Source organism: Amborella trichopoda, chromosome 11 (assembly GCF_054954075.1).
Source record: "Amborella trichopoda isolate Santa Cruz 75 chromosome 11, AtrichopodaSantaCruz75HAP2 v2.0, whole genome shotgun sequence".
NCBI classification, from domain to species: domain Eukaryota; kingdom Viridiplantae; phylum Streptophyta; class Magnoliopsida; order Amborellales; family Amborellaceae; genus Amborella; species Amborella trichopoda.
In genome coordinates, this window is record NC_142346.1 from 4,374,793 (window position 1) to 4,391,454 (window position 16,662).

Sequence of the window (16,662 nt, forward strand, 5' to 3'; positions counted from 1 at the left end):
ATTGACCCAACGAAATGGTCTCATAATCATTGTCATTATTTATTTATTCACATTCCTCCTCTGTTGAAACAAGGCAAGAACTTTGATTATTTTTATTTTTGAAGCGAATTATAAAATGGGGCAATCTTATGCTATTGAAATAAGATGCACGTCAAAAATCCCCCATAAAAGGTTGTCACAATGTCGGAAAACTCTTTAATTGATTATTACCTTGAAATGGATCAATATTGAAAAAAAATAAAAAATAAAGTCCTAAATTAAGTGCATCTTATAATACATTATCCGGACCATCCATTTTCAAGATTTTCAAGTGTTTATAGATAGGAAGAAATCTAGATAAGCTTGTAAACTTAAAATGTAGAATTAAGGTGCACCTAATCAGAAAAAAGCTATTTTGATATTGAAAAACCCTTTAATTGATCATCTCAACATTGAGGTGTACGAATATGACACTCAACATTGAGGTGCATAAATATGATAAAAACAAAAAAAGATTTTGAGTTAAAAAAAATAGTGCATCTTGCAATACTGTACCTAGCCAGTTTATTTTCAAGGTTTTTTATATGTTTATAGATCTCCTTGACTTGAACTATTTTTTAAATTTTAAATTTTATCAATAGAGATGAGAATAGATTTTTAGATCATTCGAAAAAATTTTGATACAAAAATTACGTCTTTTGATAAAATTTGGGGTGGACCTTATTTTGACTGTTTAATATTGCAACTTATGCAAACCGCACCCTCATAAATGCCTTTGATCTGCATTACTTTGGAACTTAAATCTTATAATTACAGGTGGATATGGGTTTCAAGTCATCGTAATATTTCCAACTTCATAAGTGCTTCTTCCAGTAGAGTTTAAAAGTGTGCCTTCCTTTAATTGTTTAATTGTTTAAGGAGGATGCCTTATAAAAACCCCACCCTATTATTTTTGTTGTAAAAGAATCATCATCAGAGGCCGTTTGGATCGTAGGAAAACGAATGTATGGAAAAATCTATTTCGTTTAAAATACATTTCTTGAGAAAAGTATTTCATATAAAATATATTTATTTTGTTTGGATGGTACATTGATGCATAATATTTTTTGAATATGTGAGAGAAATTTAAAGTTTGGGTTTTAGAGAGAGATAGAGTTTTGAGAGAGACGATGATGGGAAAGAGAGATGGAGTTTTAGAGAGAGAGATAGAATCATTTCATAAGTTGTTGAAGTCAATAATATATGGTCAAAAAGGTTTAGGGGGTTGGAAAATATAAAAGATGGTGTCTTTTTACTTACAAGTGATATTTTCAAATTTTGGTTCTGATGAGATATAGAAGTTAAAACTAGGGGATAATAGGATATTTTTTCTTTTTTTTTTTACTTTTTGTTAAATGCATTTGCTTGTATTATTTATTATATTGTCATTTTCATTAAATTTGAGATAGTTTCTCACTCTAAATTTTTTGAAAGAGTTTATCTCTCTAAAATTTGATATAATTTCTCTCTCTAAAAATTTCAAGCACTTTCACTCTCTAAAATTTAATATAGTTTCTCTATGTCAAGATACTTTATCTCTCTAAAACTCAAAATGTGAGATAGTTTCTCTTTAGAAAAATTTTCTAGTAGTTTTTCTTTAAAGCTTGATATGATTTCTATCTCTAAAATTTTAAAATATTTTCCCTCTTTAATACTTAAAACTTGAAATAGTTTTTCTCTCTAAAAATTTAGAGATAAGTTTCTCTCTCTAAAAATTTTCAAGTACTTTTTCTCTTTGAAACTTAAAATTTGAGATAGTTTCTCCCTCTTAAAATTTTGAGATAGTTTATCTCTCTAAAATTTTTGATGTAATATCTCTCTCTAAAAATTTTCAAGTATGGTCTATCTCTAAAACATAAAATTTGAGATAATTTCTCTCTTTAAAAATTTTAAGATAGTTTTTCTCTTTTAAAAATTTTGGTATAGTTTCTCTCTAAACTTTTTAGTGTATTTTCTCTATCTAAAACTTAAAATTTGAGATAGTTTCTCTCCTTAAAAATTTTGGGAAATTTTCTCTCTAAAAGCTCTTTAGGTCTCTAAAACGTAAAATTTGAACTAGTTTTTCTCTCTAAAACTTAAAATTTGAGAAAATGTTTTTTGACCGAAAAGAAAGTTTTCAAATTTTAAGTTTTAGAGAGAGAAATTTGAGAAATTTTCTCTTTCTAAAAATTTTCAAATAGTTTCTCCCTCTGAAGTTAGATGTAGTTTATCTCTTTAAAATTTTAAAATACTTTCTGTCTCTAAAAATTAAAATTTGAAACAAATTTTCCCTCTAACTTTTGGGGGTGGTTTCGTAGAATTAATTGTATTCTATATAGTGGGTATCTCCATCACGTAGAGATCTAGCTAGAAATCAATTTCTAAGGATAAAAACAAGGATACATATTTCTTTAGTTTTGGCTTGAAATGAAGAAATTAATTTATAACGGAACGTGTCCCAAAATTTCAATCCAAAAGCTAAAAATGTGTCATAACTGTGATGACTTAAACCCAACAGAAAAAGGATTTGAACTCTCTATGACCATCACGACACTGAAGTAACCGTGATGTCCTTCACAAACCTCACTCTATTGTGAAGGTTATTTTAATAAAAAGTGCAAATATTGATAAAAAAAAGTATGAATGAAGTTTTATAAAATTTGACATTTTTTTTCAATAACCTCAAAAAAGAGGGATATACTTAATGATTTCCTTTTAATATATAAAATATTCAAATTTAAATCTTAAATGTACTTACATTTGTTCATTTTCTTCACTTCATATATGCATATTGACAAGACGCATGGTCATTATGAAAACTTGTGAAATGGATTCTTGGCAGAAGAGAGTAGAGTAGAGTTTGCCACAAGATGACATCAAAATGCAAAGAAAGATCTCTGAGATGGACCCTTTGGCTTTTAGGCCTATTATGAGATATCCGCATGAATGAAAAGAGAGTACGGGACTCGGCCGAGTTACTCGGACTCATTTTATGGGAGGGGTCGAGTTGCACCAAGTTGTATGTAGTATGTCCAACTCAGGGGATAATTTTTTTTAAAAAAAAATTCAAAATTTGTGAAAAATCTCTCTCTTACCTCTCTTCCCTTCTTTTCTTTTCTTTTTTTATTTTTTTATTTTTTATTTATTTAATATTTAACAATGACTTTCATTAATATAGAGCGGAGCTCAAAATTACAAATTACAAATCTCTCTAACCCTTTTCATTCCCTTCTTTCTCTCTTGCTCCCTCTCTCTTTCTCAACCTCTCTCTCTCTCATTTGCAACATAAACCCCTATCCACACTGTCTCTCTCTTCACTTGATGAGGTAGCAAGGGATTGACAATGGGAGGGTGCACCGGAGATATGCTGCAAAGGATCCACGATGATTGTTGAGAGTACTCTACAAAGAGAAAGGGGGGCCTATGGGATAGGTGGAGAGACATGATGAGAGACAGATTTGAAACAAATAGAAGAAGACAGTGGCGTGTTGTCGATTATGCCGTCTATTTGAATAAAGCAATTGTATGGCGTGCTCGTTCTCTTGATTTTGTAATCTTTTTTATTTTATCTAATGTTACTAGGATTCCTTTTAAGGATAGAAGCTGTTCATGTAATACTTCTTTTGATTCCTTAATAAAACGGGTAGAAGCCTAATATCCCTACTGATTCACCCCAAAAAAGAGGGGCTGAGAGAGACATGAAGAGAATGCCCCGTCTCTATTTTTTTTTTTTTCTCTTTTTGGTTTTTATTTTATTTTTTGAAACATACACTACCCGAGTGAGTTATATGGACTCACATGAGTAACTTAGTTTGGACAAGAGCCCAGTTCTTGGCCCGAGCCAAACTTCGAAACTTTGAATTTGATCCTCAAAATGAATCCATGTCTTGTTATTGTCATTTTTGTACATATTCGAGGAAAGCATGAAAATGAAACCACTTCCTCATTGCATTAAGAGTTTAAAAATCTTGATATCCTTCCACAGTGATTCCATGTAATAACTTCCATTACGTTGAGCGTAAACTCCAAACTTGAAGTAATGAGAATGGCCTCCTCGATCCATCATCTCCAACTTTTGAACTCCATCTATAAAAACAATAACCTTGTGTGCATCCATATCGTGAATAACGTTGAGCTTGAACTACCTATCATAAATATGTGAAGCCAAGACTTGGGATTGGTAATACATGAGCTGACCATTGTAGACTCTGATCTGCAACGTCGTTGCACTGTGCGCTGCGAGTAGGATTTGCATGATGGCAACACCTGTTGTCCTATTCGGAACGAAGGCATGGCCTTCAAATTGCCATACTCCCGAGGAATAATCGTATCCCTGCTAAAGATAACCTTTAATGCAGTTGCAAAAAATTAGAATTAGGCTCGGCCTCGGCAGGAGCCCAAGATCAAGCCCTTATGATTGGCTCGGGGAAATGAGACTCAGACTGTGTTGTTTCCAATAAAAACAGAAAAAGAAATTCAAATGATAAATTAATTAAGCATTTTGAAAAATGCTTGAGCCTATGTGTAACATTTTCTAAAGAAGTGAGACTCGAACTAAAATGTTGACAATCATGGCTATACTCCAGGATCTTCTCATATTATGTTAGAAACTACTTACTCTTCTCCCATGGTTGGATTGTGGTAGATGGAGTAAACCAACAAGATAGATGCCATGGCTTCAATATTGGGTCCTATTTTCTCAACATCGCAATATACAATGGACAGTGATGGTCCTCATGACTACACATCCCTGGTTGTGATCACAAGTCTCATAATATACTTCTCATAATCTCAGAATATACTTAAAGAATGTGGAGATATTATCGGCTTGTCTGATATTTGGAAGCTGGAACCTCCCTGGAAGATCTCCCTTTATGGAGGCAGGAACTTGTGATATTTGGAACTCGCAAATTCGTGGTTGATAACTTGTCTGGAATTTTAAGAAAGTCTATGAAATCACATTTGATTGTATCTAGAATTTCGGAAACCTAGAACTCTAGGGTTCTAATCTAGTTGAATGCCTCGGATCCTACCTTTAAGGATTCCTTAATATATGCTTGCTATTAAAATAAGATGCCAGTAGGTGTGTTCAAGTAAAATATTAGCCTTTTTCTTGTTTTTTTTTTTTTTTTTGGATAAGTTAAAGGGTGGGGTTTGTATAGAGCCTAGGCTCTAAACAATAAAATTAGAGCCTACCTTCAAATAGTGTCGAGAAATATAGTTTCAATACTGAAAATATTTGTAATACACTTAAAATATATTTTCATCTTTATTTATAAAGTTTAAAGCTTAAAAAATAGCGTAGATTGATAGATCTATGAAAACTTGAAAATCTTGAAAATTGACGGTCCAAAAATACATTATAAAATATACTATTTCCAAAACTTGAAATCCATTTTTTTCTCATGTCCATGCATCTTGATGTTGAGATGTTCAATTTGAGGATATTTGGGCATCAAAACAACCTCTTCTAGTGAAATTTTTGAGATAGGCTCAAATTTGATTGTTTAGAGCCTCGGCTCTATATAAACTTTTTCCTAAGTTAAAAGTGGTAAGTGAATGCCCCTACCTTTTGGTGAGAATGGAGTCAAAGACCTCACCATGGGGCTCGCCAAGGCCCCAAGCCATTCTCAACAAAATATTAGCTTGCAATGATAATGTTGCCAACCCAACTAGAGAAAAAGATCAATAAAACCTGTGTCAAAAAAGTCGGCGAGCCAACTTGGACTCACCTGAGGATTCTCTACCTTGGGGAGTCTGAGTATCCTTGAGTTGGGTGGTGCAACTCGGGGATCTTAAAAAAATAAAATAAAAATTCTATTTTTAATATTTTGTTTATGTTTTCTATCATTTTGGCAAAGATTTGGAAAGTTCATTGGCCATGAATACGTATTTTTTTATTTTTTTTCTTTTTGGATTATTTCTAAAATACCTCTTTCCCAAATTGATTTTTTCAGAATCCTTTTTGTCAGTATTTTTTTTAACCTCATTTAGATCTGTTTTGTTGAATTTTATTTTAAAGATATTATATATTTTTTTGAGATTTTATTTTATTTTTTTAACGCTCCTCATTTGGGCCGGGATTGGACTGGCTCGAGCCGTGTAACTCGGACTCCGCACACATTACTAGGCTCGGCCATGGGCCTATCTCTGAGTCATGGTTTTAGTGGTAGAAACAGCCTATCCATCTAGTATCAACATTAAAGTAAGATAAAATAATATAGCATAACAAAGGAGATCCCCATCTAAGGAAACAAACGACACACCTTTTAACTCAGAAAATCATTCTCACGCCCATCTTAATGAAAAAGCTGCAAAATGAGGGGGAAGGGTAATGCTTTCATGTGTAGGTTAGCTTATTATGAACCTTGGACCGTATGAACCCAACTGCTCTTGCCACCAAGAACTCAAAGCCTGGCTTACAGACTCTGTAAGCTCATAGAAATGACTTTCCCAATCCTTGATATATACAAGTGTTGAGAATATTTCTTACCACCAAGTGAGTCAGTTAAGTCCGAGTTTGGGTGATCAGGTAAATTTATCTGTATGTTAATTTGGAAACAAGTGTAAAACAATTGTTTTATTTAATAGGCTTCTGAGCATTTCGCGACGTTGTTCCAAACGACGGGAGAGACAAACAGACGTAGTTGAAGTGTCCAAACACTCCCGAAAACTATTATCTAATGGACGAGGAAGACAATTCTATGGTTCATGTTTAATTGGTCTGTTTAAATGAGGCCTTAAAAACATAATACAAGTGAGAGACAGATTGTTCATCGATACTTACACTTATTCGGATCTCAGTTCGGGGCTTCGTATTGCTAGTTGGGGTGTGTGGCTTATCGTCGGCAAAGACCCACATTCTATAGACTCCACCGCAAAAGCTAAAGCGTTGCTCCGCTGCTACATCGTAAGGTCTCTGGACATCCAAATTCTGACTTTGTAGAGGAAGTTCAGTGAAGCCATAAGTGGAATTAGCAGATTGCATTGCACTAACCGCAACTCTTACAGAAGACATCATAGAAAGAAAAGCTGAAACTAACTTAAACAACCCCACCTTCCCTATACTCAATGGCAGCTTTGCCATGTTTAGGGATATCGTATTCTCCACTTTGTTTGGGTTAATCTTATACATATATAAGGGAAATGGCATTCTTCACTTCGGATGGGTTAATCTTATATATCATCATCATCATCGTCAATATGATCTTCATGTTATATGTTTTTTGGCATGTCTGATCATTAGATAGAGACATCCATCGCGTGAAAATTGTTTAGAGGCTGTTTGGTTCTTTTGGGGTAGGTTGATTTCTCGAGGTACTTAATCTAATAAGTTTTATTAACCTTCTTTATTAGTTTAGTAGGAGAAAATATAATCCTCAGTAATAAAATGAAGGTAAAAATTGAAGTAACCTGAACTGGGGCAAAGTTTAGCGATTTCAAATTTCAAATCAATAAACTATGGAGTTTATTGCTTTGGTACTAAAAAATTTTAATCAGAATTTGGTGGATTCTGAAAACTTAGGCCACAAACTGTCAATTGCCAGATTTAAAAAACCAAGCAAATATAACTTTTATACCAGCCTTTATCTAGCTAATTTGCAGTTTTGCATTAATTGACGCTTTATCTACCATGGTTCGAATGATTTTTTAATTGACGCTTGCAGTCGACCATATTTGGTTTAGTCCCTAATTCCACGAACAATTTAACGCGCGTATCCCTCAGGGGAACATACTGTGAGATGACACCCTCGAGCAAACCAGTTACGTAGGAGCTTTTTTTTCTGTCTGAAATTTTGGCTTCCACTTTAAAATTAAAAGTACCAGTATTCTCACAAAAAAAAGAAAAAAAAAAAAAGAAAAAAAGGAAAAAGATAATGAGTTTCTAAACACTTAAATCTAACCATTGGTCCACATCTTAAAATGATTCTTTTTTCAGGCATATTCAAAGACAGGTTTTTCTTTTTCCTCGACGTTGTTTGCGAGGTTGAGTAGGTCACATCGGGGTCACAGGTATCAACATAGGATTTTATAGAACGGAGTAAATTCTGGCTATGCTCCCGTGGGACTATATAATATTTTGACATCTTTTTATTAATATTTGCAGTTGAATAATATTTTTACATGTGAGTAGTTGTAAAATTGTTTAACAAATCAATACTATAATATTTTGACATCTTTTTATTAACATTGGCAGTTGAATCATATTTTTATGTCTGAGCAGTTGTAAACCTTTTTAACAATACAATACTTGTACCTGCTCAAAAATCATGTTGACTAATGACAAACAATAGTTGTGTAGTAATAATACCATAGTATGCCTAGCACCTCCAGAGCCATCCGATGTCAATAATAGACGATTGAGGCGCATCGTACCCTCTAAAAGTCCATGAGAAAAGCGAAAATGATTCCCCTAAGCTGTTGTTTGTTGACATCAATGGCTGGGAAGGTAGTAGCCACATGTAAGAAACTCAAGTGCTTGCATTATATTCATAACCTAAATAACAACAATAGGAATAGTCTTCATAGTTAGAACAGAGCTGGTTTGTACATCCCATGTTTTCAGTGATTAAAATCATATGCTTTTGGGAAGCTGAAAGTTAGCAGGGTGGATTTACATGCTTAAAGTGGGTTTCAAATAAAAACTTAGTAATAAGATTAATTACACCAAAACCAAAAAAATAATCATAGGAGTGGTTGGTTAGGGATCATGGCATCTTACACCAAAGCCAAAAATAATCATAGGAGTGGTTGGTTAAGGGGTCATGACATCTTTGTCCATACTGCATAATTAGAGGATGCTTGGTCCTGGGTCACAAAATATGGCTAGTTGTGTAAGTAGCTGGGGAAACCCTTATCTGGTGAACTACCCCAAAGAAAAACAGAAATAAGGCCCTCTAACTTCTCTTGAACAAGGCAAGGACATTGTCCTTTACAATGTGGCTCCCAATATCAGACAAATTCTTGGTTGATTTCATCATTCAATTTCTCTTAGAGCATTGGCCGTTCACCTTTTACACGACTCTGTCCTTTACAATGTGCCTCCCCATATTAGACAAATTCATAATTGAATTTCAGGTTTCAACTTCTCTGAGAACACTGGAAGCCTTCACATTTTCCCTAAAAAAGGTGCCCCACCTGTAACTGGTCCTAGTTTTCATGGAGGGAAGGGTCTTAAATCTCACTTTTGACCCAAAAGTAAAAGAATGAACAAAATAAATAAAATATGGAAAACGTTAATATGAGGGTGAGGTTTTATACAATCAAATTAAAATATACCTAAAAAATTCACTGGAAGTGGTTCTTTCGATGTCCAAAAAATACTTAAATAAATCATTTCGATCTCAAGAGGTACGGACATATGAGAAAAACTGGGTTTCAAATCATGGAAATAGTGCATCTTGTAGTATATTTTCTGGATCATCAATTTTTAATATTTTTCAAGTGTACATAGATCTGATCAATCTACATTATTTTTTAACCTTTAAATTTTATAATTAGAGTTGAAAATAAAATTTCAGACCATCACAAAGATTTTTTTGTTCTTAAACAAAATATATATATATATATTCTGGTGTTCAACACATGAGACCAAAATTTATAAAAAGAGAGCCATATACGTTGGTCCAGTATTCCTAATATCGGAGTCCCATAACTACCCCTATAATACCAACTTATGTTCTAGGTTGTTTGCTGGACCACAAACATTTTAAAATTTTTTCCGTTTCCTTGATTTCATGAGCACACTCTTACTTTTCTGAAATGGCGACAAGCTCTTAGACTACACTAATTTCGTCAGATTTTAAACTTTTTTGTGGCACACTAGGGTTTTTATGGTAAGATGGATCACCTAAGACATTAAGACTTTAAAAGTCTTAGAAAGCTTTATGGGAGAGTCGGTCCGATATTGTAGACATTGCACCAGCCTATTTTATTGTCTTTCTGAAACTTTGGTCTTGCCTCCAACATCGGGCCATGTGCTTTAAAAAATTACTAGGGATGACCGGTCTCATATTTTCAACATCAGACTGGTCCCTGCACTTCAAAAAAATAAATAAGCAGTCTCATGTTTGGAACATTGGACTTTGAGCAAAATAAGAGAAAAAAAAAAGAACGGGGCATATGGGAGTTAATGCAGTTTCTATAAGGCCTAGGCTTTATGAAAATAAAATAAAACCTCATCTGGAATCCTCATCTAGAAAGCACTTTGGGCATTGAAAATCTCCATGACGGAGCTAAAATCAATTTCCGACACCAATTATGAAATTTGGAGCTAAAAAAATGGTATAGATTTTGCAGATCTATGAGTACTTATTTTAGGCTGTAAGTCTAGATAATATGTTACAATATACACTATTTTTAGATTTTGAAATCCTTAATTTTTTCACACCCCTAACCATCAAGATTGAGATGATCAATTTGAAGGTCATTGGACGCCAAAACTGCAAATTTAAGTGTGTTTTGAGGTTGGACTTTACATATTTGATAGGGAAGCAACCCTATCAAACCATTTTCCTTTAAAGAAAAAGCATCGGTTTGATGTTAAATATCGGATTGGTGTTCTTGTATGTAATGTTTCGACAAGTAAAATAGTAGTTTTTTAATGATGAAAATACACCCCCCGGTCTCCCCCCAAAAAATGTCTGCATTCTTTTGCTCCTCTCCTCTATTGAAGCCAGTCTGGCGTACTATGTGTCGTATCAGCTTCACTTGAAAAAAAAAAAGAAAACATCAGGGATTCGGTACAAAACAAAATCAAAGAAATGTGGGTTATAGGAGATATTTTCATCCTAATAAAGAATGTTTTTCTAGGGGCTGGGTACAAAAATAAATAATATTAAGATTAGTGGCATGGTTTAAAAAGTGTAAGTGACGTCGATTGGGTATCTATAAATTTTCTTCAAAATAAAAATCCTTAAAAATAAAAAGAAAAGATTTGGAGCTAGAAAGTGCCCCAAACAATAAATCAACTCCAATACGGAATTTGGACGTTAGATCTAAGGCCGTTTTGAGCTTCAATCATTTGTCTTTCTTTTTAAATTCAACTTAGTACTCTATAAATTTTGAGAAAATTCGAGGTATCCCCCTAACTTGGTGTTTTTTGGCTGCGGAAAAATATGAAAATTTGTGCTCCACGACTATGAAACATAAAATAATGGATTTCAGGCCCTAAATTAGTCCATCTTAACAACTCTCTAGGCACCTATTTTGGACCATCCATTTCAATGGACGGTAGATCCATCATGTTTGCATCATTTTAGGTGCTCCAAAACCAATTTTAAGTGGGAAAATGGATTCTACAGGTGTTTAAGCAGATAGTACGGGTTTGTCAATCATATATCAAACGAGGTCTAGTTAACATCGGGTGGGGGAATCAGTAATTTTGGGCTCGAACCTAGACAAAGTTATAAAAGAATGCTATGTTCATCAAAATTTTGGGCCTAAAATATGGAAACATTAATTAAAAATAATTAATTGACCATACTATCCTCAATCATTTTAGCAGTATTTTTGTGAATTTATTGTCATGTTTTATTTTAGGTGTGTTTGTTTGAGAATTATGAATGCTTAAAATTTCATATAAATTAGATTTATAAATATTTTTAAAATAAGTATCTTATGTGTAATAGTAATTCTTTTCTTTTTTAGTATCTTATGTGTAATTGCAACTCTGTTTATTTTTTTTAGTAGATCAGATAGTGGTTTTCCAATGTGTCAGTTGGGAGTGGAATTATTTTTTTTAGTAGATTAGTGGATAGTGGTTTTCGAATGTGTCAATTGGGAGTGGAAACTTAGACCGGTAGCTGAGGCTGAGGTGGTGCTACCACCACGACCTCAACACCATTCAACACCATTCACATCTGTCCATTTTCTTCCTTTTCAATATGTTTGAACAATGATAGCGCAATATTTACGTGTCCAAGTGGTGTAAGCACTATAATTTTGGATGAAAACTTCTGGGATGGTTTTTTTTTTCTTTCTATATATTCATGGAAAGCATGAAAAGAAACACCCTTTCATTGCATTAAATCTCAAAAATCTTGATATGCTTCCACAGTGATTCCATGTAATAGCTTCAGTTACGTTGAGCGTAAACTCAAAACTTGAAGTAATGAGAATGGTCTCCTCGATCCGTCACTTCCAACTTTTGAACTCCATCTATGAACGATTCAAGAACGATCAAATTGCCAACCCAGCAGATCTGAATCAGGATTGGGTGTGGACGATCTGCCTCACCGATTCGTTTTCTTAGACATTGGTCGTTACTATTACTAAACAATTATTATTTATCATTAGTCGACATGATCTGTGACCATGTACATGAATTGAATTATTAAAAAGGTTTCATATTGTTCACTGCTTTCATACATGCATCATCCTTTGAATCATTCAAACCATGTTTGCATGAAATCATACAACACAAGAGTTTCCACTGGGGGAGGCCGAGGGTCCGACATTTGTCCAATAAGAACACTAGTCCTACCTAAAATTAAGATTAAAAAAAAAACAAAGGGGGGTTAGTACCTCGAGGTTAAAGTGTCATACTAGAGGACATCTCCTTTGCTTAACTATCATTATTTTTATTATTATCATTGTATATGAATTTCTTTTTCTTCATTTTCTTTTTCTTCTTTTTTTTTTTTCTTTTTTTTTGCTACACAGATTTGTAGTAGGAGTTAAACTCGAGATGCAGCATTGCTAACACTAGTTGCTAATCACTCAAGCCCAAGCCCGATTCTCATCATTGCATTTGAAGTTAATCTTTGATAACAAAATGAAGAGCCAAATTGTAAACCGTTTCAATGCAGAAATACAATTGAGCTAGGTAAAGGCTGGCCTAAAAGCTATATTTGCATGTTTTAAACCTGGCAATGGACAGTTTTTGGTTAAATTCAAGTTTAAAATAGAATGTGGCTTGCTGGCATGTGTATATTTTGGCCTCATTTTTCAGAATCCAATAAATTCTGACAAGAAATGTTTGGCACCAAAAGCAAGACATTCCACAAATTCGAGGTTTGAAATTTGAATTAGCTAAACACTGCCCAGTTCAGGTTCCTTCATTTTTTTACTTCATTTTGTTACTAAAATCTAAGGACTATATTTGCCCCCTTAGGGCTAATACTAAACTTATAAAGAAGTATCCCCTTAGGGCTAATACTAAACTTATAAAGAAGTATCTAGGATTTATCTATATATTGCATACATTGAGAAATCAGCCTACCCCAAAAGAACCAAACAATCTCTAAACAATTTTCACACCATGAGAGTCTCTATCTTTGCTCCCTAGGGCTACTACTAAACTTATAGAAGCTTCTAGGATTTATTTATATATTGCATACCTTGAGAAATTAGCCTACCCCAAAAGAACCAAACAACCTCTAAACAATACACACCATGAGAGTCTCTATCTAATGACCAGCCATGCCAAGAAACAAATAAAATCAGAATGATAAAGTATAACCTATTTAACATGTATATAAGATTAACCCACCCATGGTGGATTAATGCTCTATCCCTGAACATGGCAAGGCTCTCACTGAGTAAAGTGAAGTTGGAATTGCTTAACTTAGTCACAGCTTTTCTTTTTGTGGTGTCTTCTTTAATTGTGCGAGTCGGTGCATTGCAAACTGCTGATTCCACATATGGCTTCACTGAACTTCCTCTACATGGTCGGAATTTGAATATCCAAAGACCTTATGATGTAGCAGTGGAGCAACGCTTTAGCTTTTGCGGTGGAGTCTATAGAATGTGGGTATTTGCTGACGATAAGCCACACACCCCAACTAGCAATACAAAGCCTCGAACTGAGATTCGAATAAGTGTAAGTATCAATGAACAATCTGTGTCTCTCTTGAATTCTGATACTAGGCCTTGCTTAGACATGCCATTTATACATGGGTGATAGCATTCTCTTCCCAGTCCATTAGTAAATAGTTGCAGGAAGTGTTTGTTCTTGGTTTTTCTTTTCCTTTCTTTCTTTTTTAATTATTTTGTAAATGATCCTGTTGATGGTTTTACTCGATCTAGCATAATCCAACCATGGGAGAAGAGGAAAGGAGCCTCTAGTATAATAACAGAAGATCATGAAGGACAGCCACATTTATCAAAATTTTAGATGGAGGTGTCTCACTTCTTTAGAAAACCATTTTTCTAAGGGTTACTAGAAAATAAAGTTATAAGAAGCAATCGATGGTCAACCTGCTAGAGAGATAGCCGTTAGGGTTGAAAAATCGCTCAATCCGAATTGGAAAGTCAATTGCTCGGTCCGACTTGGGACTTGACCATGTTAGACATGATTAGGAGCCTGGTCATTCTAGGTGGGAAAACCCTAGAACTACCTGTCTCCTGATTTTAAGTCCTTTTTGTTGAAAACAACCCGGTCAGAATTGGACTTGCCTGAGTCAGACTTGGGGGACTTGGGCTTGGACAATAGCTTGACTCGATTTTTTTACTACTTTGCTAAAGGTTCTTTGAGCAGGGATACGATTACTCGTCGGGTTTATGGCAATTTGAAGGCCATGCCTTCGTTCCCAACAGGACAACGGGTGTTACCATCATGCAAATAAAAAACGCGGCGAAGGACCATGCGGCAACGACATTGCAGCTCAGGATCTACAATGGTCAGCTCATGTATTACGGATCCCAAGTTTTGGCTTCACATATTTATGATCGATGGTTCAAGCTCAATGTCATTCACGATATGATCACACACAGTGTGATTGTTTTGGTAGATGGGGTTCAAAACTTGGAGGTGAAGGACCAAGGAGGAAGTTCTCACTACTTCAAGTTCGGTGTTTATGGAGCAAATAACGAAAGCTACTACATGGAATCATGGTGGAAGGATATCAAGATTTTTAAGCTTTAATGCAATGAAGGGGTGTTTCTTTTTCATGCTTTCCATGAGTATGTACAAATATCAGAAGGAAAGAACCTTCCCAAAAGTTTTCACTGAAAATTATAGTGCCTGCATCACTTGGCCACGTAAATATTGCGCAATCAATGTTCAAATATATTGGAAAGGAAGAAAATGGACAGTTGGGAATGGAGTTTAGATTAGGGTGGTAGAAGCCACTTAAGCATCCAAAAGCCACTAATTATTTCAACTGTATCCACAGATCTACTCAAAAACAAAAAAAAAACAAAAAAAAAGAGAGAAAATGGACAATTACAATTACACATAAGATAAAAAAAAAAAAATGGACAGTTGCCATTACGCAAGGTATTATTTTTAATGACGTTTATAAATCAGATTAATATGAAATTTTAGGCATTCATAACTCTCTATCAAACACACCTAAAATAAAATATGACAATAAGTTGACAAAAGTACCCCTAAATTTTTTAAGGATATTTTGGTCAATTAATTATTTTAATTAATGTTTCAATATTTTAGGCCCCAAATTTTGATGAATATAACATTCTTTTGTAATTTTGTCTAGGTTTGAGCCAAATTTCAGTGATCCCCCCACCCAATGTTAACTTGGTACTATAGTAGATATGGAACTATAAATATCATGTTATGGCATCTTGCTCAACTATAAACATCATGTTGTGGCATCCTGCTACCCTAACATCGTTCTACTATTGACGAGACGGGTGTTCTATTCTTTAATGTGTCTAGCTTAAATCACCAAAATTATGCGTCTCCCCCTTCCCCAACAAAATAAACGAATACTATTTGCTTGAACACCGGCAAATCCATGGTTTTGGAGCACCTAAATGATGAAAACATGATGGATCTAAGGTCCATTGAACTGGATGGTCCAAAATAGGTGTGGAGAGAGTAGTTAAGATGGACTAGTTTAGGGCTTAAATTCCATTATTTCATATTTCATAATCCTGGAGCTCAAATTTTGGTTCTTATGTTTTTGATAGATTTTGAAGAGGGGATGCTGGGCCGAATACCTTCCCTGGTCCATTAGCTATTATTTATTGGGTTCGTGTACCCCAGGCCAAAATTTCACATGTTTCTGCAGTCAATAACACCTTAGGGAGAATACCTCGAACTTTCTCAAAATTTATTGAACACTAAGATGAATTTGAAAAGAAAGAAAAACGATTGGGGCACTTTCTAGCTCCCAATCTGTTCTTTTTAGTATTAAGGATTTTTATTTTTAAGAAAATATTATAGATACCCCATGGATGCAACTTTTTAGGCATGCTACCCAACACTCTTCAAACCATACTATGATCCTCAATACTATTTATTTTTATACCCACATCTTAAAACAGTTATTTATTATGATGAAAATACTTTTTATAATCAACATTTCTCTCATTTAATTTTGCACCCAACTCCACATGTTTTCTTTTATTTCAAATGAAGCTGATCCGACAGATAGTGTGTTGTGTTGGATTTGGTGCCATCCAAAATCACCTACTTAAGGAAATCCCATATTATGTGGATTGAGATATTTCCTTATTATGTGAGATTAATATTGATAATTGATAAGTTTACCAAATGAAATAGAATTCCAAAATAGTTTAGAACTTTTAGATATATCTCTCGGTCTTTTTAGATATATGTAACATTAATAGGAAGTTTCCTATTTAGTATGACTTCCTAATCATATATGTATAAGATGAAAGTGCTTAGAATTTGTGTGCCGTATTTGGGCCACCATATGGGAATGGTGGTTCCTCTAAAGGGAATGAGGTAGTGCC

General features: G+C 34.2%; 1 protein-coding gene and 1 pseudogene across 2 annotated transcripts; one reads left to right on the top strand and one right to left on the bottom strand.

Moving 5' to 3' along the window:
* Nucleotides 1–3,752: 3,752 nt before the first annotated feature.
* On the bottom strand, nt 3,753–7,146 carry LOC148779690 (citrate-binding protein-like; annotated as a pseudogene). The gene is made up of 2 exons (XR_016043625.1): nt 6,785–7,146; nt 3,753–4,330 (listed from the first exon to the last, which is right to left on the bottom strand). The product of XR_016043625.1 is annotated as a citrate-binding protein-like (transcript).
* Nucleotides 7,147–12,665: 5,519 nt separating this feature from the next.
* LOC18441234 (citrate-binding protein) lies at nt 12,666–15,108 on the top strand. Its single transcript, XM_006851355.2, has 2 exons — nt 12,666–13,819; nt 14,477–15,108. The coding sequence occupies exons 1-2, from the start codon at nt 13,445–13,447 to the stop codon at nt 14,861–14,863; spliced, it is 762 nt and encodes a 253-aa protein (XP_006851418.2). The 5' UTR covers nt 12,666–13,444; the 3' UTR covers nt 14,864–15,108.
* The last annotated feature ends 1,554 nt before the right edge of the window (nt 15,109–16,662 follow it).